Source organism: Poecilia reticulata, chromosome 22 (genome assembly GCF_904066995.2).
Source record: "Poecilia reticulata chromosome 22, P_reticulata-male-v2, whole genome shotgun sequence".
Classification (NCBI taxonomy): Eukaryota; Metazoa; Chordata; class Actinopteri; order Cyprinodontiformes; family Poeciliidae; genus Poecilia; species Poecilia reticulata.
In genome coordinates, this window is record NC_088851.1 from 20,301,171 (window position 1) to 20,328,516 (window position 27,346).

At 37.5% G+C, this 27,346-nt stretch overlaps 1 protein-coding gene across 1 annotated transcript; it reads right to left on the minus strand.

Moving 5' to 3' along the window:
- Positions 1 to 5,927: 5,927 nt before the first annotated feature.
- Positions 5,928 to 26,282, minus strand: gabra2a (gamma-aminobutyric acid type A receptor subunit alpha2a). The gene is made up of 10 exons (XM_008400161.3): positions 25,205 to 26,282; positions 25,016 to 25,092; positions 22,738 to 22,850; positions 20,002 to 20,069; positions 17,354 to 17,574; positions 16,177 to 16,259; positions 15,896 to 16,039; positions 15,043 to 15,195; positions 13,273 to 13,475; positions 5,928 to 12,290 (listed from the first exon to the last, which is right to left on the minus strand). The coding sequence occupies exons 1-10, from the start codon at positions 25,436 to 25,438 to the stop codon at positions 11,988 to 11,990; spliced, it is 1,599 nt and encodes a 532-aa protein (XP_008398383.1). The 5' UTR covers positions 25,439 to 26,282; the 3' UTR covers positions 5,928 to 11,987.
- Between the last annotated feature and the right edge of the window lie 1,064 nt (positions 26,283 to 27,346).

Below are 27,346 nucleotides of genomic sequence, written 5' to 3' on the forward strand. Positions count from 1 at the left end.
AGTGGCTATTGTTATAAGAGAAACTCAAAACAATTCTGGTCACCCACATAAAAATCTGCTGAAATATAGGCAGAACATGAAAAGAATACCAACTTTATCTTTTAATTTGATTTTCATTGTACTTTTTCAAGTTGTGCCATCGTGGACACCCTATTTACTGCAGAAAGATTTTCTTCCGGCATTCCAGCATGAGGCAATAAAAAACCTGCATCTCTCAGGTTGCAGCACCACATCTGTCAAGTTATTAATATTCATGATGTTTCCTGTTGTATGGAAATGTACAAACATTGCTTCTAGATGATAGTTTCTGCACTGCTGTAGTTGTTCTGATAAAAATCAACCTTCCTCTTAGGCTTTCCTGGAGATTACTGTGAGATTATTCTCTGTTTGCATTTCCTTCAGGCAACATTTGCTGACAAATGCAGCAGACGGCCCTAAGGTAACCAAGGAAGGGGATTAAGCTCACATAAAAAAGGGAATTGTAGGGAGCCTTGCTGATCATTGCTAAAGCTATAATTATATATATCTGATCAGAGTAAAGCTGTTCTGCAGGGAAAACAGCTAATCAGAGAGCTGCAAGGTGGCATTTTGCTTTACATGCTGATTGTGTCGGAGAAACAGCGTGTGACCAGAGCTCGCTATTAATGCTAATGTCTTTTTACTGCCTTCAAACCATGGAGGCAGGTAATTAATGTGCCAGTGAGGCAGAGATGTTACTGACAAAAACACATTAAGTCTGACACTTTGAATTACGATAAGCGGCTCGGTCTCCTCATTTAAGTAAAAGGGTTACCGTGAGGGTACAGTTAAAATCTGGATGAAGAATCCAGGTTTTTACATGAAGGGCAAAGTAGAGAAAATGCAAGCAATCCATTTAAAAAATATAGCCAACATTGGGTTGTTCAAAAGTGATTCACTTCAGCTCTTTCTCGAGGATCCGAAGGGACATGTAGTCCCTCTCCAGGGTTTGGACCCGCTGTACGCCCTCTGCAAGAAATCAGCCAGACAGGTCAGAGATAAAGGCATGGAAATGGCTGAAGCAGGTGTAAGTTATGAAGCAATATCCAAAGATTTCAGGAATTTTAAGCATCTGACAATGGATGTTCAAAGACATGGCCATCTATTTAAACCAAGAGTGGATGGACTTTAAAAGGATTGCTCACAGCTGACCCTCCTCACAATCTAACAGAGCTGTAACAGTTTTGCAAGAAAGGACGGAGTAAAACCGCAGCATTCAGAGACTCATCCCCACAAACTCCATGTGGTGATTTCAAGCAAAGGTGCAGCTACTAAATACTGATGTCAAGTGGCTGAACATTTATGCAATATATTCTTTATTTTTATTAATTTAAAAGTTGTTTTTTTGTTTTTTTTTGACTGAATTGTAAAAGCAACTAGAAAATTCCTGCAGAAATTTTAAAGGGGCATGCCAAAGTGTGCCCGTCGGCTTTGAGCCAGCGTTATGTTAAAAATTTGCGTTAATGCTAAAGAAAGCTGCAACGTAGTCAATAACCTGTGGAGAGGCAGAAGCATGTTGACTAAGCTGTACTTGTACCATTCATTATGTTAAAATTAATGCATAAGCTAAAATTAGCCAGTATGCTAATGTTAGCCTAAATGCTGGCAGTAGCATGTGGAGCAACAGGACCATGTTGTTTTAATTTTACTGCTCCATTCAGTATACATGTGTAATAAATGAGAAAATTAGCTAATAGCTAACTTTAGGTAAAAGTGCTAGTACACTAGTCAACGGAAGTGAAATGCTAATGTTTGTGCTAATGTTAATGAACTGCCTTGCTGCGCAAGGCAGTTCACTATCCTGAGAAATAAATAACATAAAAAAAGCTTATATTATTGCACCGCCTACGGCGGTGCACTAACACGAGAGGAATATGCAGACTTTTATTTTGAAACTTTCAGTTAGCGTCTTTTTAACTACCACACCGATTCATTGTGTTACTGTAGTTTGTTTAAACCAGTCACATAAAGCACAAAAGAGGAAATACCTGATGTGAAAAATGCCAAGTCTTTTATTTTGAAACTTTCAGTAAACTTCATTTTAACTACCACACCAATTCATTGTGTTACAGTAGTTTGTTTAAACCAGTCACATAAAGGCCAAAAGAGTAATGACCTGATGTGAAAAATGTCAAGGCTTTTATTTTGAAACTTTCAGTAAGCTTTATTTACAATAGCTTTACAATAGCTTTTTTATTTACAGTGGATTACACACTAATCCAATGTGTAACTGTGGTTTGGTTAATCCAGCTATATAATGCCCCATACAGCAAGCAGATCTAAACACCAGCTCATCCCTATGTGCTATTTGAGAGTTCCGCCATGTTGTAGTTCTGACCTTCAGTCATTGTAGTTCTAAAGAGCAGCTCAACTATCGTGTGAGTGAGACACAAAGGGATAAACAGATTCTAACGGTTTGAAGCAGTTAGTTTATCTGAACAAAGCAGTCCAAACATCTCCATCCTATTCAGGATCTATTAGAGTGATCCGAAAACCGTGTGAAGCATATAGTCAAGGGGGCTCAAATGCTAATGTTTGTGCTAATGTTAATGAACTGCCTTGCTGCGCAAGGCAGTTCACTATCCTGAGAAATAAATAACATAAAAAAGGCTAATATTATTGCACCGCCTTCGGCGGTGCACTAACACTAGAGGAATAGGCAGACTTTTAATTTGAAACTTTCAGTAAGCTTCATTTTAATGACCACGCTAATTCAATGTGCAACTCTGGTTTGTTTAAACCAGTCCCATAAAGCCCAAAAGACCAATAACCTGATGTGAAAAATGTCAGGGCTTTTATTTTGAAATTTTCAGTAAGCTTCATTTTAAATAGACACACTAATCAATGTGTAACAGTGGTTTGGTTAATCCACCAATATAATGCCCAAAACAGCAAGTAGCTCTACATTCCAGCTCAGCCCTCCTCTGTAATAACTGAATGATCCGCCATGTTGTAGTTCTGACCTTCTGCTCTGCCCTCTGTATTAAGGTGTTTCACCATGTTTAGAACTACAGAGACCTTGTAGGCCAAACCAGCAGTTGCCATAGCGATCAAGCCTCTGCCAACTGCTGTGTGTGTGTGAGAGACACTTCATGTAACTTTGAGAACACCCAGTCACTTTTAATGAAAAAAGCAGTCTGAACGACACCTTCCAGTTCAGGAACCGTTAGACCGATCCAAAAACCGTTTGAAGCGTATGAGAGGGCTACTTGTCGTCTCTGATAGTCCTGTGATTCATATCTGTAGGTCATTCACAATAATTGCACTGATGAGAGAAAAATGGTGTGTGGTGAGCTCAGTAATTTTTCAAAAACCTATATTAAACACTGAGGAGGAGCGTCAGTTGGTCATGTCCCATCACTTTGCTCTGAAGCACCTGGACAGAAAACCGTAAGCCCTAGAAAAATTTTTAAAACATTTTACCGGAGCAGACATGCGGTGCTATTTCCTGACCAACTTTCATACCAATAGCACAAGTTTTGCGGCCATGAGAGCGATTTCAAAATTGTTTTTGGGTCAAAATTCCACTCTGTTTCTCACTCTAAAAAAGCGGCAGTTGGTGTCAGTTACACTCTGCGCTTCGGCAGTTGGAAATTTCGCTCGTTTTTCGCTTTTTACGTCGCCATCGTAACTCCGATCCCCAATAAAAATAATAGCTCACTTGCCGGGATTGAGCCGCACGTTTTGATACCACTTTTGTGGGTCGGCATGCAGCGGTACGAGCCGCATTAACGGTAACGGAAGAATAATAAATTATTTTTATAATAATAAAGAGACATTCTATTGGGTGTAGAACAATAGGTGCCTGCCATGCAATGCATGGAGGCAGTACTGACTTGCTTCGCAAGTCAGTACTGCTCTCCTTATGCATTGCTATGGCATGCCCCTAATAAAAAGGGCAAAACACCCAAGGAGATGAACACCTTTTATAGATGATTCCGCTCTCAGGGCCTGAACAACAACATGTGTGACTCTTTAAACCTCTTGAATCTGACCTGCAATCACTACATGGACCTTTCCACACCTCCGAACGTGAGGTGTAGCTTCTCTGATCCGAGTTGCCAGCTGCAAACTGGGAAGCTGAGGCAGTCGACCTTCCGGCAGAGGGGGCGATGGGGCAGAGATGTGATGAGTAAAGCGATGAATGTGGACATTTGTGACCTCTGGCTACAGCCAGACCTTCTGAAAGCAACCCCACCTCCGAGGCGAAGACCCTCTGCAGAGCTCTGAGCTCTCTATGAGTGTGATTAAATGATCTGAGCCACGGCGACAGCTGAGGCGTTATCTCTACATGGCTTCTCCTTGTACATCTGCAGTATGTATTTACTGCTGTGGAGAGAAATAATGCACTGTACAGGTTTTAAAGTGAGTTCTGTTCATGAGTAGTGGTTGAATTCCCTGGATGCGAGGCCAGCAGGAAGGATAAGGTGATGTTTGTGCGGATCAAAGCCAGGTGGAGGGGAAAGTGCAGATATAAGGGTAAATGTGCTGATTTGTTGTTGATGTTGCTCTGAGATGGATTACAGCGCCTTCAGCTGCAGACACTCAGCAGTTAATCTAAGCGTCAAGGATCAGGATGTCATGGTCGGAATAGTTGTACATGCTGTAATGTAAAAATGGATTTAAAGATGCGTATTGTGCAGTTTTTGGCAGCAAGGTGTTAAGAGAAAGCATTGCTCAGTTGGGTTCATCAAGTTCAACTCTCATACATTTGAACACTCCTGAGCAAACATGATTTAAAGTAGAGGGAGAATGTTGGCCGAATATTTATTTCAATCTAAGAAGTATTTCTGGGGAATTGTAGTGAATTGAAAAAGGAACACCTCCAATAACCTCAGGCTCTTTTCTTCTGATGAGGTTTAATTAATTAACTGACATGCTGTTATCAAATTAAAATAATCTTTTTAATTAAGCTTTTTTAGCTTGAGTTCCAGGCTGGATTTATAGATGTTTTAGCAGAAAAAGATCATTATGATTTACTTATGGTAGAGATGTGTTCAGGTCTTTGATCATTAACTAAAACAACACCAAATAGGATTGATTTATCAAAAAGACAGTATGGAAGGAAATTCTTAATGTGACTTTAGTTGGGTTTTTTTTTGCACAGTAAAAGAATTTGGGGTCATTTCCAGAAGCAAGATTAAGTTGAATAGCTGTGTGATCTCTATTTTCTCAAATGGCACTGCCTCAAGAAATGTTCATCGATAAGTGATAGAACCAGATGAACACGAGATTACTTTGGATTACTTTTCTTCTCTGCAATGTTGAATTGGATTCCCAAATCCCAAATTAGCTTTCATTGAACAAACAAGAATCCTTACCTGTACAGAAAAGGGCAAAAGTACCACATGGAAAATGACTGTTGTTCACACACAATTTAATGAATGATGTATCACTAAAAGCACATATATATGTGTGGATTTGGAATGTATCATGGTAAAGACCCATGTGCTTCACTTTGTTCACATGGGTTCCACACATTTTCACATTACATTTTCCACATTTTAAGCCATGTGGAAAAAAATATGTATCTGATACACATGATATGCACGTGATACATATGAGGATAACTTGTGAAATATGTGAAAGCCCCTCCCGACCCCACTGAGGGACAAGGGTGAAAGAAAATGGATGGATGGATGGATGGATGGATGGATGGATGGATGGATGGATGGATGGATGGATGGATGGATGGATGGATGGATGGATGGATGGATGGATGGATGGATGGATGGATGGATGGATGGATAATTGAAATATGAATTAATTATTTTTTTGGGGGGAGATGCATGGAAATGTAGGATTAAGAGAACGAGAAAGTTACACATTATTTCAAGAATGTAATTCCGGCAAAAATAACATTTCCCTTTTACCAAGATAAAAAAATGAGAAGAAAAAAAAAATCCAACCTGAGTTATTTGCATCATCTTTATTACAGAAATATTTAGTCTTCTTTGAAAATACAACAGCACAAAAAGACTTCAATCTTACAGAGAAAGTTTCAAGCGTAAATAAATGTGCAAAACAAAATATCTTCACTCCTCTAAAATACCAATAAATTGTAAAGTATCTCAAAAGCACAGTGTTAATATAGCTACACATATAATAAATGCACAAAATTTGCTTTCAACAAAATGTCATTTAAAAGGATTGCAATTTTACACATACATAGTATTCAACATATTTTAGTGCTAACACAGTGTTTTTTTGTTGAAGGGAATGTTTAGGAGAGTAAGTCCTTCTTATGTGCTACATGTTTTTTTATAGAATAATGCCAATAAACAAAAACAATAACACCACAAAGACAAACATCGAGACGGCGAGTACAAATTTCATAGAAACAAACACGTGCATCCAATCAGAACAATCTTTCGCAGTACACAACTTAAAACTAGGTTAAGGAAAGATGGATAGCATGTGCTTTGAAAAAGCTACAGGCTGAGCAGTGAGGTCTTAAAGAATTACCAAAAAAACTTTGGTAATCCAAGGCTACATTACTGTGACCCAATGAGCCAACATCTTATTGATTTTTACTACACTTTTCATTTTCTGTCGCCTCATGAAAAAGTATGCATTATACAAAACTAAACTACTAAGATAGCACAGTTGAAGCAGAGAGAAGAGCAGAAGTTACCAAACGAACATATTGTTGATGTGGTGAAGAAATTTCAACGCTTGGTTTGTTCTTATGGTATTTGTAGCATGACATCATTGTTTTCTTCATAGAAAGTAAGGAGGTGACAATTGTATGCTTTGACTTCCATTAACACCCATGTTGGCTGTGGACTGTTAACTACAGCACAGATGTTGGAGAAAAAACCTAGATCATTACATCTAGAAAGACTGGGTCCATGTCATCCCTGCAATTGTTAACAGGTACATAAAAATACAAAAGCCACAAGAGCAGACAGAGGATCTGCAGCTGTGCCATTGGGAAATACTGTGAAAAACGGATTTTCCACACAGATTTTTTTTTTTCTTTCCTGAGAGATTAGAGCATCTTACAGCAACATAACAAAATATTCAATCTTATTTCATTGGTTATCACATCTATAAGTAGCACAGCTTATTTCACATGAGATACTGTGTTGTCAAAAAGTATTTACCCTCTTATAGGTTTAAACTGTGTGTCTTTTTAAGCCCGGTTCTGTTTGAATCTACCTAGTGGTTCTGTCACTGGGAACATTTACAGCTCTTGGCAATTATTCTTTTACATCACTGTGCAGGAATTTTAACAAACTCTTCTTTGAAAATACCTCCTGTAACACAAGGGTTCAGCTTATTTAGCTGTGTTCCTAAATGGTGTTTTTAAAATTGTTGGTTGAAAATTGTTTTCCCTTTGAATATCAGTCTTATAATTGGAAACATGAAAGTGTGAGAAAAAAACAAAAAACAAAAAATCTGTAAAGGGTGAAATGCTATTTTACAGAACTGCTTGTTATGTAACATAAACTACTAGACTGGCTATCTACCTTCACTATAAATATTGATCAGATAACCACAGCAGTGAAATAAAGTATTGGAACAGACACTAGCTGTGCTGCTGTAAAGCAATAAATTCAGATAGAAAAGATGACTATTTTGTAGACATTGTTTATTTGCTGCTATGAGTTAAATGGCTGAATCAGATCTCTGGATTGCAAGCCAAACTGTCAAAAATTCAACTAGTGAAGATAAAGTGTTTGTAATGCTTCAGTTAGGCCTGTTCTCAGCTTTAATATATCCTGCAGGCTGGGTAATTTAGCTTATTTTACAAGCAAGGACACCTGGCATGGTGATGAGGTATTGGGATTACTAAACTCTGGCAACTCCATAAATACTCCTCCTCTTTAGCATTTTTCTGTTTGGCAGTGAAAACTGAAGATGGATCTTCTCGATAATTCAGTATTGGCATCACAGCAACCCATTGTCTTGTCTCACATAAAACTAAGAAACATTCTTGACTGTTTGTAATACCCTTTTTATGTTGGCATGCTGACATCCAAAATGGCAATATAAACATCACTGGGAGATGTGATGTCATAGAAACCCACAACCAGCTTTTTTAATGTGCCTGACTGTGGAGGACACCGTCTTACACCCACAACAAGGTTCTTTTCTTGTCTTACGTAAATGGAGACGAGGACTTAACATTAATTATTAAATTAAAGTAAAAGATTTGGATATGCATTATACCTGACACTGGATGTGTCATTGGATGTGCAGCAAAACACGAAGTCAGAATTTAAAATCCACTGCCAGACAGTCGAGAATTTCATTAAGCACTCATTTGCTGGTTGATTAAGGCACATGCTCAAATTGCCTGAGCAGTATTTAGAAAATAAATCAGCATGTAAAACATTAGTACCAGTGATTTCTACATCTGCAAAGTAACTGTTGGCTTGTTGACTCTGAGCTGTTTTTTTCCAGAGGCAATCATGCTACCTTTGACTATTGTTTCTTGAAGCACAAGATGTCAAGTACTGCTGTTTCCCTGCAATCACTTTCACTTGAAAGAATTTGCTTCCTTGTCAAATCTCTGTTATATATCACAAATTCATCCCCCTTTTTTGAATGTAGAGTTCCCTTGGCTTATTCCTGGAGCTTTTCTCAGGTCAGAAATGACATTCAGTCCCTCCAGCAAGTTCAGGTTCCACTTCAGGGTTCTCTATTAAACAGACGTTCTGTTTAATAGCCTAGGAGGTAACATTTTCTTTACCTCCTAGGTAAAGCTCCTAGGAGGTTGGGAACGAAATGGAACAATGGTGTAACTACTACAGATTAAACCACAATGAACCAATCACTCTAATTTACTATCTGCTCACCACTTGTTAACAAGAAACAAAGATATATGAACCTTCACGCTTACAGAGGAAACCTCCATATGTAGAGAAAACCTCATTCTTTTGGCCCATTACCAACATATATAGTTCATCCACAACTGCATTTGAATCTCTAATATCTTTACGTTTCAACTGAGTTGCAGGTATTAGCTAGCCATAAGCGAACAGATGATTTGTAAGCTGGTTTCAACTGCTTTGCTACATTGAACAGCTGCACAAACTGTAACACAGTGAAGTCTCTAAACCTATTTCTACCACACTTCATCTGAAAGTGTCAGCAGAAGTGAAAACCTATTATATTAAGGCCTGATGTTGGATGAAAACTTTGTTGGATTACTGCTACAATATGCAAACCCTTTCTTTTCCCCCTTTTTTTTTTACAGTTCTCAGAGTACTCATTACTAAGGTTTATAAGGCATATTATTATTGTTAAATTTTCATTATAGTCACAACGACAATGGATGAAAAAAACTCTTCTGTCCTCTGAGAAAGTAGGGGTAGGTATTTCTGTGCAAGTGTTTGACTAAAGTTTGATGTGTGCGAGTTTTATTTATGAACAGTCTCTTTAGTTCACCGCCACCTTCTAAAAACACACTGATAGCAACATTACCACCAGGCGGCGGTTCTGGACCAAATTACAATTGTAACCAGATATTTAAATGCACTGTATAAAAAACATATAACATTTTGTTCTCACTGATCAAATTTGAGTAAAGTTCTTATTTCAGGTCAGTCAGAAAAAGCAAAGTAATTTTTATTTGTAAGATTCTTGAATTACAAGTAAAACAGTATAAAGAGGGACTTTATATTTTTCTATTTGTTACAAATACCTTCTTTTAAACCTAAATATGTAAAAATGTTTCTTATGATATTGTGTTGTAATTCTTCCTGACAGAACCGGTGTAACTGCGCCAGGTTTGTAAGACACTTTTCTCATACACACCTTTTAGATCTGGCCATGGATCTTCTTAGTGACTGAAACCAAGGCTTTGTAATGAACACTCCAAATCAGTAACATTTTCCACTTAGACACTTTATGATTAATTTGGAAACATGACTCAGTCATTGTCTCTTTGTCAGCCCCATTTGCACCCAAACTTTTACTTCCTGGCTGATGTCTTGAGATTTTGTATCAATATTCCCACATAATACTATTTTCATCCCCTTCCATTCCCTCTTTTCTTCCACGTGTAATAATGGACATTTTGATCCTTGGCCATCTTTCCATTTACTGTTCATCAGACAAAAGCACGTCTCCACTAATTAGGATTTTTGTCACTGAGTGTATTTGCACACTGTGAAGTTTGTTATTGTGCTTTTTGAGTTTTTACTTCTTCCTCTCTGAGTGGCCTTGCAGCCCATGGAGTAAGATATTAGTTTCACTGCGGAAAATACCACTATTAGCTACTATAGTCACCATCTTTACAAAATATGTTCTAGGTTTAATTCAAACATTTCACACCACAACATGTTTTCCTCTGGGAAACAGAACCTGACGCCTTCATGAACAGCATAATGGCTGGACATTCATGCGGTTTATACTTAAATAATTGTTTCAATCTGTTTTCCACAACATGACATCTTCAGGAATCTCAAAATTGTACCCGTGGAAGGACCAGACATATGAAGGTCCACAGTTTTCTTGGCTTACTAATATACTTACAAGATATTAGTAAGTACTCTCTTGCTAATATCTTGACTGATTTATGTTGGCAAAAATAAATCAGGCAAAATAAATCTTGGCTAATTTATTTTGGTTTTCACAAAAAGACACAATATGTTTGAGATGTTGCCTTGAAATACACCCTCGTGTGTTTTTTTCTGTTTAATTCAAATGTTGTGGATTAAGAAATGCTCTCAGGGTGTACATGAGGGAGTTTTTCTTTCCACTTTCCCCACATCTCTGAGTGATTTCTGCAAAGTTAACAACTTGAAGCAATTGGCCAGATTTTCTTAGATAGAAAACATTTTACCAATTGACCTAATAAATTGATCTTTGTTTTTGTGGGATTTAACAGGTATTGTAGTTCATTTGAAATCTGTCTATGTGATTGATTGAATTGACTTCATATTTCTGTCAATCAATGGGATTTGTCTATTTTGTAAAGTGCCTTGTGACGGCATTTGTTGCGAATCAGCATTATAGAATTGGTGCTATGTTGGTGCTACAGATCTAAACTGATCAAAAATAAGAAAATTTGGTGAGACAGTGAGAAAAAAATTATTATATATCATTTATCACATCTATCTATTATCTGTACCCACCTATCCTTGCAGGATCCGGGGGTCCCTACCTCCAGCAGTCATTGAGCTGGATTGATAGGCAGGGTGGAGTACACCCTGGACAAGTCACCAGTCCATCACGGGGCAACACAGAGACAAACAGGACAAATAACACACAAACACACACATTTATAAGGGCTATTTAGACTAACCAATTCACCAGTCATGTTTTTGGAATGTGGGGGGAAGATGGAGTACCCAGGGAAAACCCGTCCATGCACAGGGAGACCATGCAAACTCCATGCATAAAAAAACAGAGGCTGGGCATCAAAACCTGTGTTTTAGTGTTAACAACTGAGCCACCATGCAGCTTCCTTTCACACAGTCTATGTAAATATTTGGGCTAAACTTTATATCAATATATATCTGAGTGTGTTTACACAGTATTTGAAAAAATATTCAGATATTTGTGATATAGTATAATCAGATACTTTTTCTTGGAATGCTCATTCCCGTAAACTGCACAGCTCGCCTGATATCATAAACATCTGATTGCCTCATCTTTCTGCTGATTGGCTCCAAGCAGGTTGAAGACAGTAATTTTTCTAAGAGCTTTTGTAAACTTAGTAAAGGTGAAGAGAAAACGCCTCTTTGAACCTGAGGGGAACTGCAGAACCTTATATCCTGCAGCATTTCAGTTGTCCTGGTTTATGTTGTATTTTATAGGACTTCATCATAATATATCTTTAAGAAAAGATTTCATGAAAATTTGATGTGCTCTATACTAATTTAGAAATGTGTATCTATACTGGCTGAAAATTGTGTCCAGTAATGAGAGAAGGTAGCTTTATGTAACCAAAGCTGCTGTAATTAAGCGTTGTTGTCCTGAATGTGTGACGTGTTGTTGTGCTGGGCCCTTGCTGCTCATTTAGCTGGATCCAGGTCCTTGATTACTTTTTCTCTATTCAGGTAAGTGGCCCAATAGACTAGGTTGAAGGTGCCAAACAACACAGGGAACATAATACGGGAGATGCGGTCGATAATGCTGACGCTGTTGAAGGTTTTCTTGTTCTGCTCGGGCTTCGTTCCTCCTGTGATCTTGTTGGGCTCGTTCAGAGTGCACTTGGAGATGGTGGGCAGTGTTGAGTCTTTCGTGATGTTGGGCTTGTAGTTAGCCACAGCTACAGCGTAGGTGTTCTTCTCCTTCTTGACAGTCGCTTCCTTTTTCTTAAGGTAGATTAAAACAGTTAAAAGACATTTTAAACTTTATGAAAAAAAAGGTAGGTTACTTATTTATTAATGAATACAAGAGCTTGGAATTGAATTTTTTGTCTTGATTTGATTGTTTGTTTTTTTTCAATTCAATCTAAAACTAATCTTCTAGTTTAATGGTGTAAAACTAGAAGATTAAGTTGCATAACTAAAAAGTGGAAATCAAAATAAAGCACTTCTAAAACATTTGTAAAAGGAGTTTTGGAGAGGGAAGAATTAGGACACCTCCACACCTAAAACGTAGAAAAGGTACATACATAAATGCAATCACATGAAATTTACTTAGGTTGATTATTGTTATCTAGTATTTTGAAATTGATTTGTCCTAATAAATTATTGAAGTGACATTGAACACTATGGAATAACACTCCTGGAAAGGAGTTTAAAAAGGTCTGAAAAGAATTTGAAATGAATCATTCCACTCTCCAGGAAAAAAGGATTGCAAGTAATGGACATTTAAAACATCTGCCAACATGCTGAGATGTGTTTTTCAAGAAAGTTCGACCCAAGATGTGCAAGATGTGAAAGGGGCAATATCATGTACTTTCCAGGCATATGGTGCTATTTTATAGCACAGTCAAGTAACTATGTTACCTTCATATGTTACAAAAATGCTGTAAATATCAAAAATAATTTAATTGAAATTTGACACCTTGAAATTGGGCCTCTGTCTCTTTAAAAAGCTCCACCCCCACTCTCTATGATTAATTCTGACTACAATATGGGTGTAATGTGTCTGTTTTTGAACCACATTGAAAGTCTCCTTAATGATTTTTTTTTTTCCACGAATGACTGGTTGGACTGGCGCTACCTCAGATTATTTTAGAAATCTGGTTGCACTCCAGAGCCCTTTTAAACATCACTGAGACGGAGCAAATGAAATAACACATGACATTTAATGGGGTGTCCACATTTTTTTTCATATGAATGTATTTACCTTGTCGTTGACAATACTTTTTCCATCCCAAGCCCAGCCTCGCTTGGTGAAGTAGTTAACAGTGGCAAACTCAATGAGAGCAGAAAAGACAAATGCATAGCAGACTGCAATGAACCAGTCCATGGCAGTAGCATAGGCCACCTTTGGCAGAGAGTTACGGGCACTAATACTCAGGGTCGTCATTGTCAGAACTGTGGTCACTCCTGAAAAGAAATAAAAAATTAACTGAGTATTTTATTATTTGGTCTCTGGCAATTTACTCAGAAAATATGGACCCAAAATCCCAACACAGAAGACCCATAGTGTTTATAAAGTTCTGTAACCAAACACCAACATATCATCCATTTCATGTTTCATTTTTATAGTGTACAATTTTTTATGTTTCACAGCTGCAACTTTGTTTCTGTGCTGCTGCCCGTCTTGGCCAGGAAACTTTTGCAAAACAAGATATTTGACCCTAAGAAGAGTTTAATTCACTAAATAAGGGTTTAAACATGTAAATGAATAAAGAAGTCACTGGAATAAGTCCCAAAACAGACAGACACATCTGATCAGGGAGTACTTTGGGAAATCATTTAGAGGTGAAGTTGGTGGTGTGCCACAGATCAAATTGTCATGCTCCCTTATCTTAAGGTTTATGGCTTCATCAATTTTTAGAAGTTGTCCAGATACTGTAAAAAAAAAAAAAAAAAAAAAAAACCTTCACACCATATTTAGCTGTAAAATGTTATTTTCTGAAATGCTTTCTAAATTTTATATCAGATGTGACAGGTTGTGCACCTTCCAAAATATTTCACTTTTGTCTTGTCAGTCCACTGAAGATTTTTTCTAAATCTTGGAGGTAATCAAAATGTTATTTGACTTTTTTTTTTACGTTTATCTTTTTGGTCAAGTTTGAAAGTCTCAAATGAATGCCATTTTTGCAACAAATGACAACACTGACAGTATAATGTTCTAGATTCTCTTTTATCTGCTGGAATGAGTTATTGATGCACTTTTGGAGCAATCTTGATAGGTCAAGGCTTCAGAATGAGGACCATTATATTTTTTATGTAAGACTAAGTTGATTTGTATAGTTTTTTTATATAAAGGAAATAATAATATGAAAACAGATTTTTATTTGCTTTCATTAAAAACTCAGCGATGTAATGAATTGAACTGATATAAATACACACACACACATGCACACGCACATCCCGATATTTATATTGGAATGTGGATGTAGTTATTTTATACAGAGATAAGAACCATTTACTTAAGATAAATAAAATGCCATGAAAATGAATTTATTTTTCAAGTCTAGTTTTCTGTAGTTTACATCCATAAAATTTGAAAATATTAAGTGGAAAATTGACATTTCCACAAGAGAAGTGAGCTAACACTCAAACCTTTATCTGAATAGTTGGTGTTGAGATTCAGACAACGACTGCAGCTGCTGCTGTTCTGCTTCCCTGCTGAGCACACTCTTGTGTAGACACGGTTGTGAAGGGTTTTAATGTGCTTTCTCTTTCATGTTCACTCTCTGCATATAGCCGTGCACATTCAAATTTTTAGGAAGAAATTAAATCGGGTTTAAGCCTCTACATCTCCTTTGCTTTCGATTCAGAATCACCAAGATTTGTGAAGCAATGCAGACATTAAGATCTTGAATTAATCAGATTCTGACTTTTTTTTTTTCACATCTTTTGATGGTCGAGATCTCCAACATGTTTGCAATCTTTAAATCCTTTATTTCACTTAAAAAACAGATTCAAAATCTCAAATACTTACCAAACACAGTTCTAGCAGGCACTGATTCCCGGTTGAGCCAGAAGGAAACCTGGGATAGGATGACTGTCATGATGCAGGGAAGATACGTCTGGATCACAAAGTATCCAATCTTCCGCTTTAGGTGGAAATGAGCCGTCATCACTGTGTATTCGCCTGAGAGTCATAGGAACAGGTTTACATAATAATATATTCATGTGAAGAACAAAGAGGAAAATCATGCAGAAGATGGTTATCATTTATTGATTATAACCTGGTTTTGATATACTTGTATTCACAAGAATACAAACTTTGTATTTGATCTTTACTCCTTGGAGTGTTTGCTGCATTTATAACTACGGTTTGCAGAAAACTGACAGGGCTATTTTCTGCCTGCTGAGTTAAATACATATTGGGATTATCTCCAGCCTTCATTCTTCTTGTTTGCTACAACACTTGAAAAGAAGTCGATTTAATCCCATTGAAAGAGAGTGGGTAAAAGGAAACACTTGAGTAACTGTGAAATCTGAAAGCGAAAGACTTCCAACGCAAATGAAGATATGGTATGGAGATCGCTTTTCCTCCCACCATGTGGTCCACACACAGTTGCTGCTGGATGAGTATACAAAAATATTTGGAACATAAATCTTTATGAAATTAATGCCAAGGATGAACTGGTGAATAAATTATGTTGCCCAAAACATAAAAGTTTGATTAAAGAATGTTTCCAAATTGCACTATTTACCTGAATTTGTAGTGTATAAAAGACCAGACAACAAAAGATCAGACTTTGTGTTCCCAGTACTATAGAAACCAATATAGGAATCACCAGTTTGAGTGTCTTTTGTAGTCTTTGTTTGTCTGATTAGGTGCCTACCAGTGCTGGATTTAATGGTCTCCTTTCCAACAGTCTGTCCAACCAAGTCATACTGGTTGAGCCTTGACCCATCATCTGCTACATCTACTGACTGGGAGGCGTTTCTTGTCCAGATGTAAGTTACCTCTGTCTTTGTGTAGGCATCTGATGCAGAAATACAAACAGAAACCAACAAACTAGTGATTTCTAATCACCACAGCCAAAGACTGAAAATCCATTCATCCATCCATCTGTCTATCTATTTTTTCTATGAGTTTGATTCTGCATATTTTAACACTTACAGCTGCCAAACTTAAGCGGACATGAATGTGAGTCCATGGGGAAATCCTCCAGATGCATGGGACACTCAGCTTGAACTGTTAACCTGGCAAAAAACATAAAAATCTTAATAAAACACATTTGGAAATGTCTGCCGTAAATCAGAAGATATGCATCCTAATGTCACTGGGTATCATAATGAAATTGCAACTGACTGACTGTAGAAAAGATTGCAGTGTAATGTAGATATGTAAACTTTTTATGAAGTGTGGTACAATGATGAGTCCACAAAAATAACTAAATATAACTTCAAAATATGTTACGTTTTAATGAGATGTTGTCATTGTGGAGCCCAAGTATGAGATGGTATAGATAAACATCTGCAGTTGCTAGGAAACAAGCAAATTAGGTGGAAGATAACTGAAGTGAAGCTACAAGCTGATGGGTGAAGTCCTTAAATTAGCTCTATCAGACTGAAAGAACCCAGATCTGTTGCCACCTTTAAGGTCAGTAGATGCCTTTGGCAAACAGATGGAGTCTGTCTGAGCAAACAACCCATACTCACTGGGATACTTCCTGCAAGATCAACAAGCAAGATTGAGCTTTTAGTGCATAAAACTATGACTAAGGAAAACCATTTTGGTCAAATATATTTATGCTTTATAGATTAGAAACTACACCAAAGTAAAAAAAAACAAAACAATGAGAATCTAAGTCCACTGTTAGAATTTAAGAAACGCAACACGAAATGAATCGAGTGTGTCTACGTCTACAAAATCAGGAGTTTTGGCATGCAACACAGTGCCAGAGCAGAGCAACATCAACAATGACCTTTAAGTGTAAATACCATGCACTTTCACTAATTTCAATCTGAACACAGTCAAAAATCTAAAATTTGTTCCAGATGAAATTGTGTCAGTGCTAAGATGACAAACAATTCTTGAAAATATTTTGCACAGAAAAGTTGTATGCTGCATTGTGCTCTTAAATCTCCCTTAACATTTGGAATTAGTACATTAATTTACCAGGGAAGAATAATCTCAAAACACAAAGCGTGGCAATACGTGTCACGGTTGTAGGAGACTGACATTAATGTAGAAGCAGCTCACCACCAACACTCCATCAAAGACAATTCTACCCTAATGAAATGCTTGTAACTTACATCTTCAAATAGAAAAACAGAGGTGAAAAGCCAGGTACCTCATGGTGTAGAGCAGAGTTCCATTCTCCATGATCCGTAAAAGTTTGTTGGGCATGGTCATGTTGTGGGCCACAGATTTCTTGCCATTGTGAAAGAATGTGTCAGGGGTCCAAATCTTACTGGCCATCAGATTGTTGAGAGGAAGGGTGTTCATTGGTCCATGGAACTTCAGCCGTTCATCCAACCAGCTTTGACGGAAGAAGACATCCACTGTGTATTCCTGAAAGAAGGGCAGAGGCAATTGGGTTTTACTGAGGCACAATATTCTCAGCGACCAACAAAGGAAGACCTGCATAATGAAACAGTTTAGCAATAGTAGCGACATGTCAAGAAGCCTGACAGACATGCTGGATCTCATTCAGTTTAAACTCAAAGGTTTGCAACTATGTTCCTGTAAACAATCTAACAATTTTCATATTTTTCAACAGTTATGCAAAAGAAGTAGACATTTTTAGTAACATACGGGTTACATGGACTTTTAAAACCTTTTAGAATTTATAGATGGTCCACTTTGACCCAAAATAACAAACTGCCCCCTGAAATTATAATGTTGATAATGTCCTTCCTGTCCAGTTCTGTCATGGCTGAGCTTAGTGAGATCGCAGCTTGACGCCGTGTGACACCTGGGTGGGTCCAGCCACATCTGTCAGTGTCAAATCCAGCTGTTGCCTGAGGCGAGTGCCATCCCAGGTTTGCATCAAAATCACAGAGACCTTCCCCTCCATCTGAGTGGAAGCTTCTCCAGTTCGCTCTGTTTCCTCTTATTAGTCCACAGTACTTCAGCAGGAACTAACTTTGTTTTCAAATGGGTCCATCAGATCCAGCAGTAACTTTCAGAGACAAACTTTGGTGCAAAACTGTTCCCACAGTCAGAGGTTTTGATTGTTTTATGCAGCTTTGAGAGTCTTGATTTTAAAATATTACCTTAAATTTCTGACTTTTTCTTTCATACATGGTTGTGTACTACTAGTTCTCCAGTCTGAAATAATACTACTAAATGAGGTTTTAATGGAAAAATGAGTTCGTATGGTATTACACGGTTGTCAAAGTATCTGTTATCATCAAAAAAACAAGATTCTGCTTCTAAATCATCTGCTACCAATTCAAATACTGGAGGCATTTTTTTTTCTTAGAGATGACTGAGCATGTTCACAGTTGTTCACTGAGATGAAAAAATATCTCCCAACCGCACAGCTCTCCTCTCTTCAGTGTATATATTGCAAGTATACATTTAACATGCATTGTTTTCCACAAAGCCTTAGCTATGTAATTAGCAGAGGAATCCCTGTGTCACTGAGAAAATGCAGCAATTTCCTGGTTAGCTTTCCAAAGCAACTCTGCATGTCTGCTTTTTGATGAGCTCAAATAAACCAGCAAAGACAAACATCCACAAACAATCATGCAGAAAGATCAGCGGGGGAGCATCCGATCTGAAGGATGTGTATCAGAGCGCAACTATCAGAGACACAGAGAGGAAATACACACAGTGCTGGAGTGCAATTATCTGCTGCAATTTTGATGGAGACATGGGCATGTATTAAATATGAGACACTCTTCTTCCTTTGAAGGTGCAGCCTCGAACACAGCCACTTCCATCTTTGTGCTCTGTGTCACTTAAATATTTGAGGAGAACCAGGTGGGCTCAGAGAATGGCCTCCGATTGTAGTGGAAAGCAAAAAGAAAGGCAGGAAGGATGGCTTTTATGCATTTTTATGAAATGGAACTACAAAGTGAAGGGTCTCCCTGACTTGAAGCCAAATAACTTTCAGCAGTAGTTTCAAATCATGTTATCAGTCAAATCACAAAAAATATATATACTTGAAATCACTGCTAGAATCTGAATCTAAGATACTTCATGTTTTCACTTGTTAAAATGCACCAATTCTTACATTTCATTCCAGGAAGCAATTCAAAAGTGTTGGGATGAGTGGAACTTTGTGAATAAAATCTGCATCCCTGAAATTCTAAGTCTCTGAGGAGCGAAGATCTTCAGAGGGCCTTGACAGAATACCAAAAAACCATTAGAGATATTTGAATGAAATGCTGCATCCGACTGGAAACAAATCCGTTTGTTTGTGTCAGGCTTAGATGAAATCACGCAGCAGATTTGCACCTGGTAAACAATAATGACCGGCCATATATTAATATATGACAGATCAGCAGCTGTGTATCAGAGCTGTTTGGAGGTGGATGTTCAGATATCATTTTAATAACACACTCTAACCTTTGCCATGTCAACGCTCTTCTGATTGGATTGGCTGAGTTTCCAATGGCAACAGGACCAGCAGTACAGGCAGCTACCTCTTTCTCTGTCTGTGTTTCAGTCTGGAAGATTTTATCTGAATGTGAATGATCACATCCAAACAGGCTCAGGAAGACTGGCGGGAGATTTACAGCGGATTATTTGAACCAAAAGCAGAATTTCTCAACAAACAGCTTGTGTTGATTGTGGTAAGACGGTTCTAATAAAGGACACAGAGACTCTTTATGGACTGCACCACAGAGACAATTAACGGTTTGCTTAGGCAGTTAACTCTGCTCGGGCACACTGTTTAGTTTTCTACCTGTGACTCCTTTTGTGATGATTAAAAGTGGAAAAAAAAAAACTAGGTGTTTCATAGTACAATATTAGTGTTGAAAGACTTACCATATCTGTGTCAGACACTGGTCCAAAACTGGTCACGTAGACATTTGTCTTTACTTCTGTCACTCGGTCTGGAAAGGGGAAACAATTGGAAATTCTCAGACAACAAAGTTTCAAAGGTTTTCAACCATCCACACGTCATGCATTCAACAGCTTGAGCAGAAATAAGCCCCCGAAAACAACACAAAAGACAGTGTAAATTGTTCTACAAGTCAACAAAACTCATGAATTTTATTCAGGCAAACTCCCAGGCACCCCCAAATATACCTGAAGTAGTAAAGAGACGGGACTGCTCCACAGATAAGGTCTGGACACAGATAGGACTCAATGATACTCTCCTCTCTATTTTCACTGGATTGTTAGTCACTTTTATAAACTTGTGTGACATTTTATTACATCTATACAACCTTGTTAGGAGAAATTTCAGTTGCCAAAATTAAATAAATCTTTTAAGGATCACAGCATAAGAAGAGTTTTATTACTGCAATCAGTCCACAGTGGTGCTTAAGGTGACATTAAGACTCCAACAGTCTGAACAAAATCAGATTGATAGTCCAATCACACTGCTTTGATTTTTTAAAACAAAATTGTGTTTTTAGATGTTACAACATGAACAGTTTTTCACAGTTTTTCATTTTCTTGTCAGAATAATGTCAATGTCGTACAGTGCTTTGCTAAATTACTCGTACGCCTTAAATTTTTTCATGTTACTACCATCAGCGTTTATGTATTGTGTTGGGATTGTAGGTAATAAACCAACAGAATGGAGTGGATCATTTTAAATTGGAAGTAAATTCTACATGTTTTTTTTCTAAATTAAATCTAAATATGGTGTGCAAATGAAATTTTTAGTTTTTTCTGTTACACCCCGAGCTAAAATCCGGCGTTATCAATTGTCTTTACACGTTACCTAATGGTTAAACTGTTGCCTCCATGAATTAAATCCAATTTTCTTTGCCTTCAGAGAGATGTCAATGATCCCCATTCATCCCTGTTTTTCTGTCTCCAGAGCATCAAATCTTAGACATCTAGTCCAATAAGAGAAACTGTTCGAACCAAATGAGCTCAATCATTCCGGGCCCAAAGTCCACCAGCCCCTGCGAATGTGTTTTATTATTTCCAACCCAGACGGATGTTCTCACTGAGCAAATTATTCAGATTTCAGATACACAGAAGCGTATCTCATTACACTCACAGCTGCAGAGAGCCCAATAGCTTCACCTGTAGGCAGATTTATTTTTAAAATGCTGTCTTTAAAGAGCTGACAGGGGCATGAAGGCATTTTCTGACGGTATCACAGATCCTTTCATTGTAGCGCAAAGGAGGATGAACTGCAGCATGCTCTTCCACCACACAACAGGCATCCTCTCATAATTAACATTTTCATCTAAAATGTCCTTTTTTTTCCCCAATGACTGACATCAGTAGATTCAAAATACTGTCTCTGATCTGTATTACTAATTTGATCTTAGTATCAAATTATTTGAATATTGAGTGTTGTACTAGGGAGACATTTCTTGAGAGCTAGAAGCAGACTCTGATTCTTTATGAGTAATGTTGCTCTTATTAAAGCACCATAGAGTGTTCTTCACTGTGGGCTTAATCTCAGTCAAAGTTAACAAAGACACAAAATCCATCTCAACTGAAATTGTTGCATCAGAGGTGATATGGTAATGAAAAGATAAATAAAGAAAGAAATGTTGGGCATTTAATGACTCATTTTTTCAGAATAAAATTGTTATACATTTGCCACCATTTGTGAAACAAAACAACTGAGTGCAAAAAAAAGATGTATTGTACATTTTCTCTGGTGTACACATAGTATCTCTTACCAAGTTGAACGTTGGCAACAAGATTTTTGTCGCCATCAACGTGTTTTTTGCATGAGACTGTCTACAAATTGTCAGAGCCAGAAAATTTGAGATGCCATTCCAGTAGCTTCACGTTAGCCTAACTTTTTCATTCTAAAACCAGTTTGATGTGAATTATCATTTATTGATTTTTCACCACCATTTTAGTGGCAATGCTTCTTTACATTGGTGTTGAACAGGTCAGTTTTTGTCTCATTTGACTATTAAACTTTTCCCTAGAAGGTATCTGGTTTGTCTGAACTGTTTCTGAACATCCTAACAAATTTCTCTTCATCTGACGACAGCAATTTAGGTCTTCTTCCACAGAGTAAAGTGGCCCAGTCATTGTAACTTGCAGTGTGGGACTCTGCAGTTGTTCAGGAATGGCTCTGAGGGGGACTTTCGATTCTTGTGTAAATGTAAAAATTTCCTTCTTAAAGCTTAACTGAGTTCCATTTTCCTCTGTATTGGTTAGTCTGCTGAGTGCTGTTATACAAACTATTTCATGCTTTCAAAATAAACTCCCAGCTGTAGACAATCTGCTAATTAACACTTTGCAGGCCTGTTGATCTCAGATTTATTTATTTTTTTAAACTTGGGTATAAAAGTTATAGCAGGCCACATGAGCAAGCCAAATGTTTTCCACACAAGTTTGATTAACAGGCAATTTAAAGGTTGAGTTATTTGTTTGTACTGTTTTAAAAAAAAGCCATGTGGCTCTTTCAAAGTAAAGAACACTATCAACTATCAAGCATGTCTTAGGAAGCATCGTGCTAAGGTATGCATAAGCTACATTTTGTCCAAAGAAGAGTCATATTAGCTTGAAATTTCTCCAGTTTCCATCTGTGTTGCTTTGATTTGCTTCTTGCTTCAGTTGCCTCCATCTTACCTCCAAGGCCAGGCCTGAGTCTGTTGTCATACCCATCCAGGAGACTGTCCAGGATTTTGGTGAACGTTGCAATGTCTTTGGAGTTCTGTGTTGAATTACAGGCTGCTCTCGACCTAGGAGAAACATATCTTTATGCATAAGTAAGTCTCATACGTTTAAACAGGAATCTGTAAACACCAATTTAACACAGCCAATATGTCAAATGTCCTGTTGCTGAAGCTGTTAAAGTGAGAAAAAGCTGGATGTCGGTAAAATAATTTGTTTCAAAATCTGATGTGACACGTCATGCACCCTTTGACATTTCACCTGCTGAAAGGGCAAATATTTATACGCTAATAATCTGATGTGATAAAGTATTTAACATTTAAACACACTGAGCCATGATTTCCTGACTCTTCTTACCAAAATGCAATGCACTCAGGCAAAAATTTCACAAAGCCTGGTGTCCTATAAACATTTCTACCTGGCTGTAACTGTTGATGAGGAAGAGCAACACTTTGCCTCATAACATTTTACATAAATCAATTCGCTATTGATATTTTTTTGTAGTGAAAGCATCAATATCATTGAACTTGCTCTAAAAAGAGGACGAGCTGAGGGGGATTTATTATTTACAAGAATTAAACAGGGAATATGTTCTAAACCAGCTTAAAGAGGATATTATTGATTGCAACAGCATGTTGAAGCATACAAAAGCACGAGTATCAATTGTTTCAAGCAAAGCATTGAGATCTGAAACTGAGGGATACATTTTGTTTGTTTCTCTGCTATGGTGATTTCTAAAGTCTGACTCCAACTGTTCAAACAGATTTTCCACCTTAATCTTCACAGAAACAATTGGCATCAATTTTAAAATAATTTTAGGAAAGAAGAGGAGTTTAATATTGCTCTGTAATTCTCTGAATCAAAGGTAGGTTATTTAGCAACTCTTTGGTACATATCCACCACCAAAGAGAAAATGTGAGTTTGTATTAATTAAACCTTCCCAGTCCTTCCTCCTTTTAACATATTAAGTTGAAATGGAGTCTAACCCTTGTTATCATATACTCATAATGAGTAATAGGGTGCTCATTATGGTGTGTATATATATATATATATATATATATATATATATATATATATATATATATATATATATATATATCGTAGCTCTGAATGTATCCAATCTGTAAGAAAAAATTAACAAGGTTTCAGTTTGGCGCTGCATAAAGTGTTGACTTTTAGCAAGACGAACTGAAAGAAAAAGTCCCTCAGATGACGAAATAAGGGGAGAGAATTGGGTAGCAGCTGATACTCTTCACCCCCAAATGGATTTCTCAACTTAGTATTCTTCCATCAAACTTAATGTGCCTGAAAGGGAAAGGAGCACTAATGCAGTTTATATTGAATCAAAACCTGTGACTCAGAAGAGAGTTATATGCTATTCCTTCTGGTGTCATTTTGAATTTTGTTACAATGGTAACTTCATTGGCCAAAATCAAACCCAAAAGCTGGTGCTTTGTCATCACACTTTGGCCTAGAAATTCAGTCGAACTTACACGCAAAAGTTTTGTTTTTGAAGATGAAGAGTGCAGATCAGGAATCAGTTTTTGTGAATTTACTGGTGGAGTTAGCCAAGATTTGAGAGGCAGCCTTCCTACAAAATGCTGCCCATATGTAACATTGTCAAACTGAAGTGAATGACAACTGTCTTAAAGTTACAACATGAATGTATGTTAGACTGGGTTGGGTTGTGCATAGTTTTCTGTAATGTGTGATTATTTAAAATCCAAGGATCAGAGGAGTAATTAAAAATGATTATAAGTTTATAATTATTTCATAATTATGATTTTATAATTATCGTTACATTCATTTCTACATTGGATTTTCAAGATATTGGAAATTATTGCTTAGACGTATCATGCATCTTTCACTTTTCTTTAGAAAAAAATAATAAACTGTCGTCTGATTTAACCAGCTCTATTTCCATATTCTCTATTTCCTGGAAGTTTTGAGATTTAATTCTACAAATCAAATTCTTCCAGCGCTTTCATTAGATGTTCTGGGATTTGTCCTTCATTGTGACAGTTCTCTGAGATTAGAGTCGTTTTCTAATAACTCACGGCGCTCTGAGCGCACGGAGAAACTAAAAGAAAAGAAAGAAAAAAACCTTATCCAGCTGTGTAAGAAACCACGTCCTTTACCTTGCTGTAACTGAAACGCTCCTGTGCGCAACATGCAGGCAAAAATCCACTCAGATTAATTAAAAACGCTCAATGGGTTACCGCCAGAAACTTACCGTGTTTGCCACAGAGCGATGAAGCAGACCAGCACACACAGACGACGCGAGCTTCTTTCTCTTCTCATGACTGGAGCCTGGAAAAATCAGGAAAAAGCTTCAGAGCGCGTTGAGATCTCCTAAACCCGCTTCGTTTCCACTCAGCATTTCGAAACCCAGGGCAGCTCTGCCAGGAACCGAAAGCCTTACCTGAAGCTCGACAGGTGTGCCCGCCGTTGCTAAGGGAAACCGTGATGCGCGTATAGCGGAGATGTGCGTAGGTCTGAAGGCGGTCAGAGATCTTCCATCCTGCCAGACTCTCCTCCAAACAACCGAAGCTGAAAACGAAAACTGCGCGGGGAGAGAGGCTCCCTGCTGAGGAAGTCTGTGCGTGAGAGCGCGCGGCTGCGCACGGTGAGCGTCCTCTGCTCTGACGAAGCCCATTCAGGATTAGGGAAAGCGCTGAGATACATCTGAGCTCGTTCTTCTCCGCAAATATCATCAGAGCAAAAGAGGGTAACACAAATTACTTTAGAAAAAAAAAGGAAAATTGATTGCCATTATGATTTGCGTAAATAGAAACTAAAGAAACTCGGATTAATCAGGACAGGAGGCTAAAAAAAAAAAAAATCAAACATCCATCACACATTAGCCTAATATTCTCATGATGGAAGTAACTCCCAACTGCAACTTCTTACTCATCCTGAATGAGTCATATTATCCGCCTCCCACCCCCCATGATAAAATGATGACCATGGAGTTACTCCATTATACAGATGGATTACATCACCTTTGTCTGTCTATCCTGCAAATGCTGCACTTTAAATGAAAGATTACTCTGATTATTTACTTTTCACAGAGGGCTGAAATATTTTTCTAAATATTTTAAAATAACACATGTAGATCAGGGATGTTCACCTCATAGATGATTTACGGTGCAAAGAATTATTTGTGTGGCCACTTCTGCATTTGAAAAATTATGCAAGGGTACTGGATCTTAGCCCAATAAAAAAAAAAACAACCTTATATCATTCTAGCAGTGTGAGATCTTCAAGTTTGTAGCTGCATCCACAAGCAGGTTATAGTAGCATCAAGTTGAGAAGGTGCAAAAAAAAAGAATACATGATAGAGAGAAGGAAAAAAATATGAAAGAGGTTTTCCAAGTTACCTTCCACCTGTTCTGTTTACTCGAAATTTTAACATCTAGATGTAAATGGTATCATATAAACAGCGTTTTGTATTTCTATAAAGACGCAATGAATGATCCAGTTGGAAGGGTTCCAGTTTCAGTTTCAAAATACCCCCAATCTAATGCAAACTCGTTTTGACTGCAGAATCAGAACAATCCACTGTTATGAAATAAAAACGGAGAACCTGGGAAAGGTCAAATGCTGTGTCATTTAGATAAAGTCAGCTCTGCATCTGTGGCATTTAATAAAAGTATTTAAGGTCATAAACTGCAGCTTCATTTCCAAGGAAACAAAGCTCCATACTCAGTTGTACAGTAGCTGGGTAAATACAAATTGACAAGACATTAAAGCAATAAATACAACACCCAGAATGATCAGAGACATTCTAATAATGTTAGGCTGTGTGGGTTTCTGCATTTGCCTTGTGTTTGTATCCTTCTTAGGTTTATATTTTTTTTAATAGAGCTTGTTTTGTTTTTTTTAAATATCTAAGTTTTTACATCTTAATATATGTAATGATAGTTTAGATTCTGTGTGAGACTGATTTGTCACAAAATATAGCGGAGGACAAGCAAGATTTAAATCTAGATACAACAGTAACGACCTAAAGCGACAGCTTGTAATCATTTCGCTGAGCTGAAAATATCTTGTTTGTTTTATTGTTTTGCCATCTTACTTGCAGAACCACGACCAACTTGCCTGTGCAACATGTGCAAAAAAATCTGAGAATTTTGGAGCAAACAGGCATCAAAAGAAACACAAACTCTTCTGCAGAGAGCTCTGTTCACCGAGTTTGATGATGACAAATATGAATTTGATCATCACGTTTGAAGAAACTGTTGCAGATAAAAAAAATCCAGTCAGCTGACATGTACCCTGACTAAACAAAGTGTATTACAACTGCAAATCTCCTTGGGGTCAAATACAGAAAAGTGTCTAAAGTCTGGAGATAAACTGCGTTTTAAAACCTGCACACAAGTTTTCACAAGAAAATGATAGATCTGGTTCAGCCTCATTTCTCTACTGATGACTGTTAGCATTCTGAACTGCAGGTTTCTGGCTTCTCTTAGAGTAAAGCTTCACTTCATGGGGTCACACATTGTGGATCCAGGTTGCATCCGCAACGTGGATGCAACTTTATCAAAGATGCAGTTACAGCGAC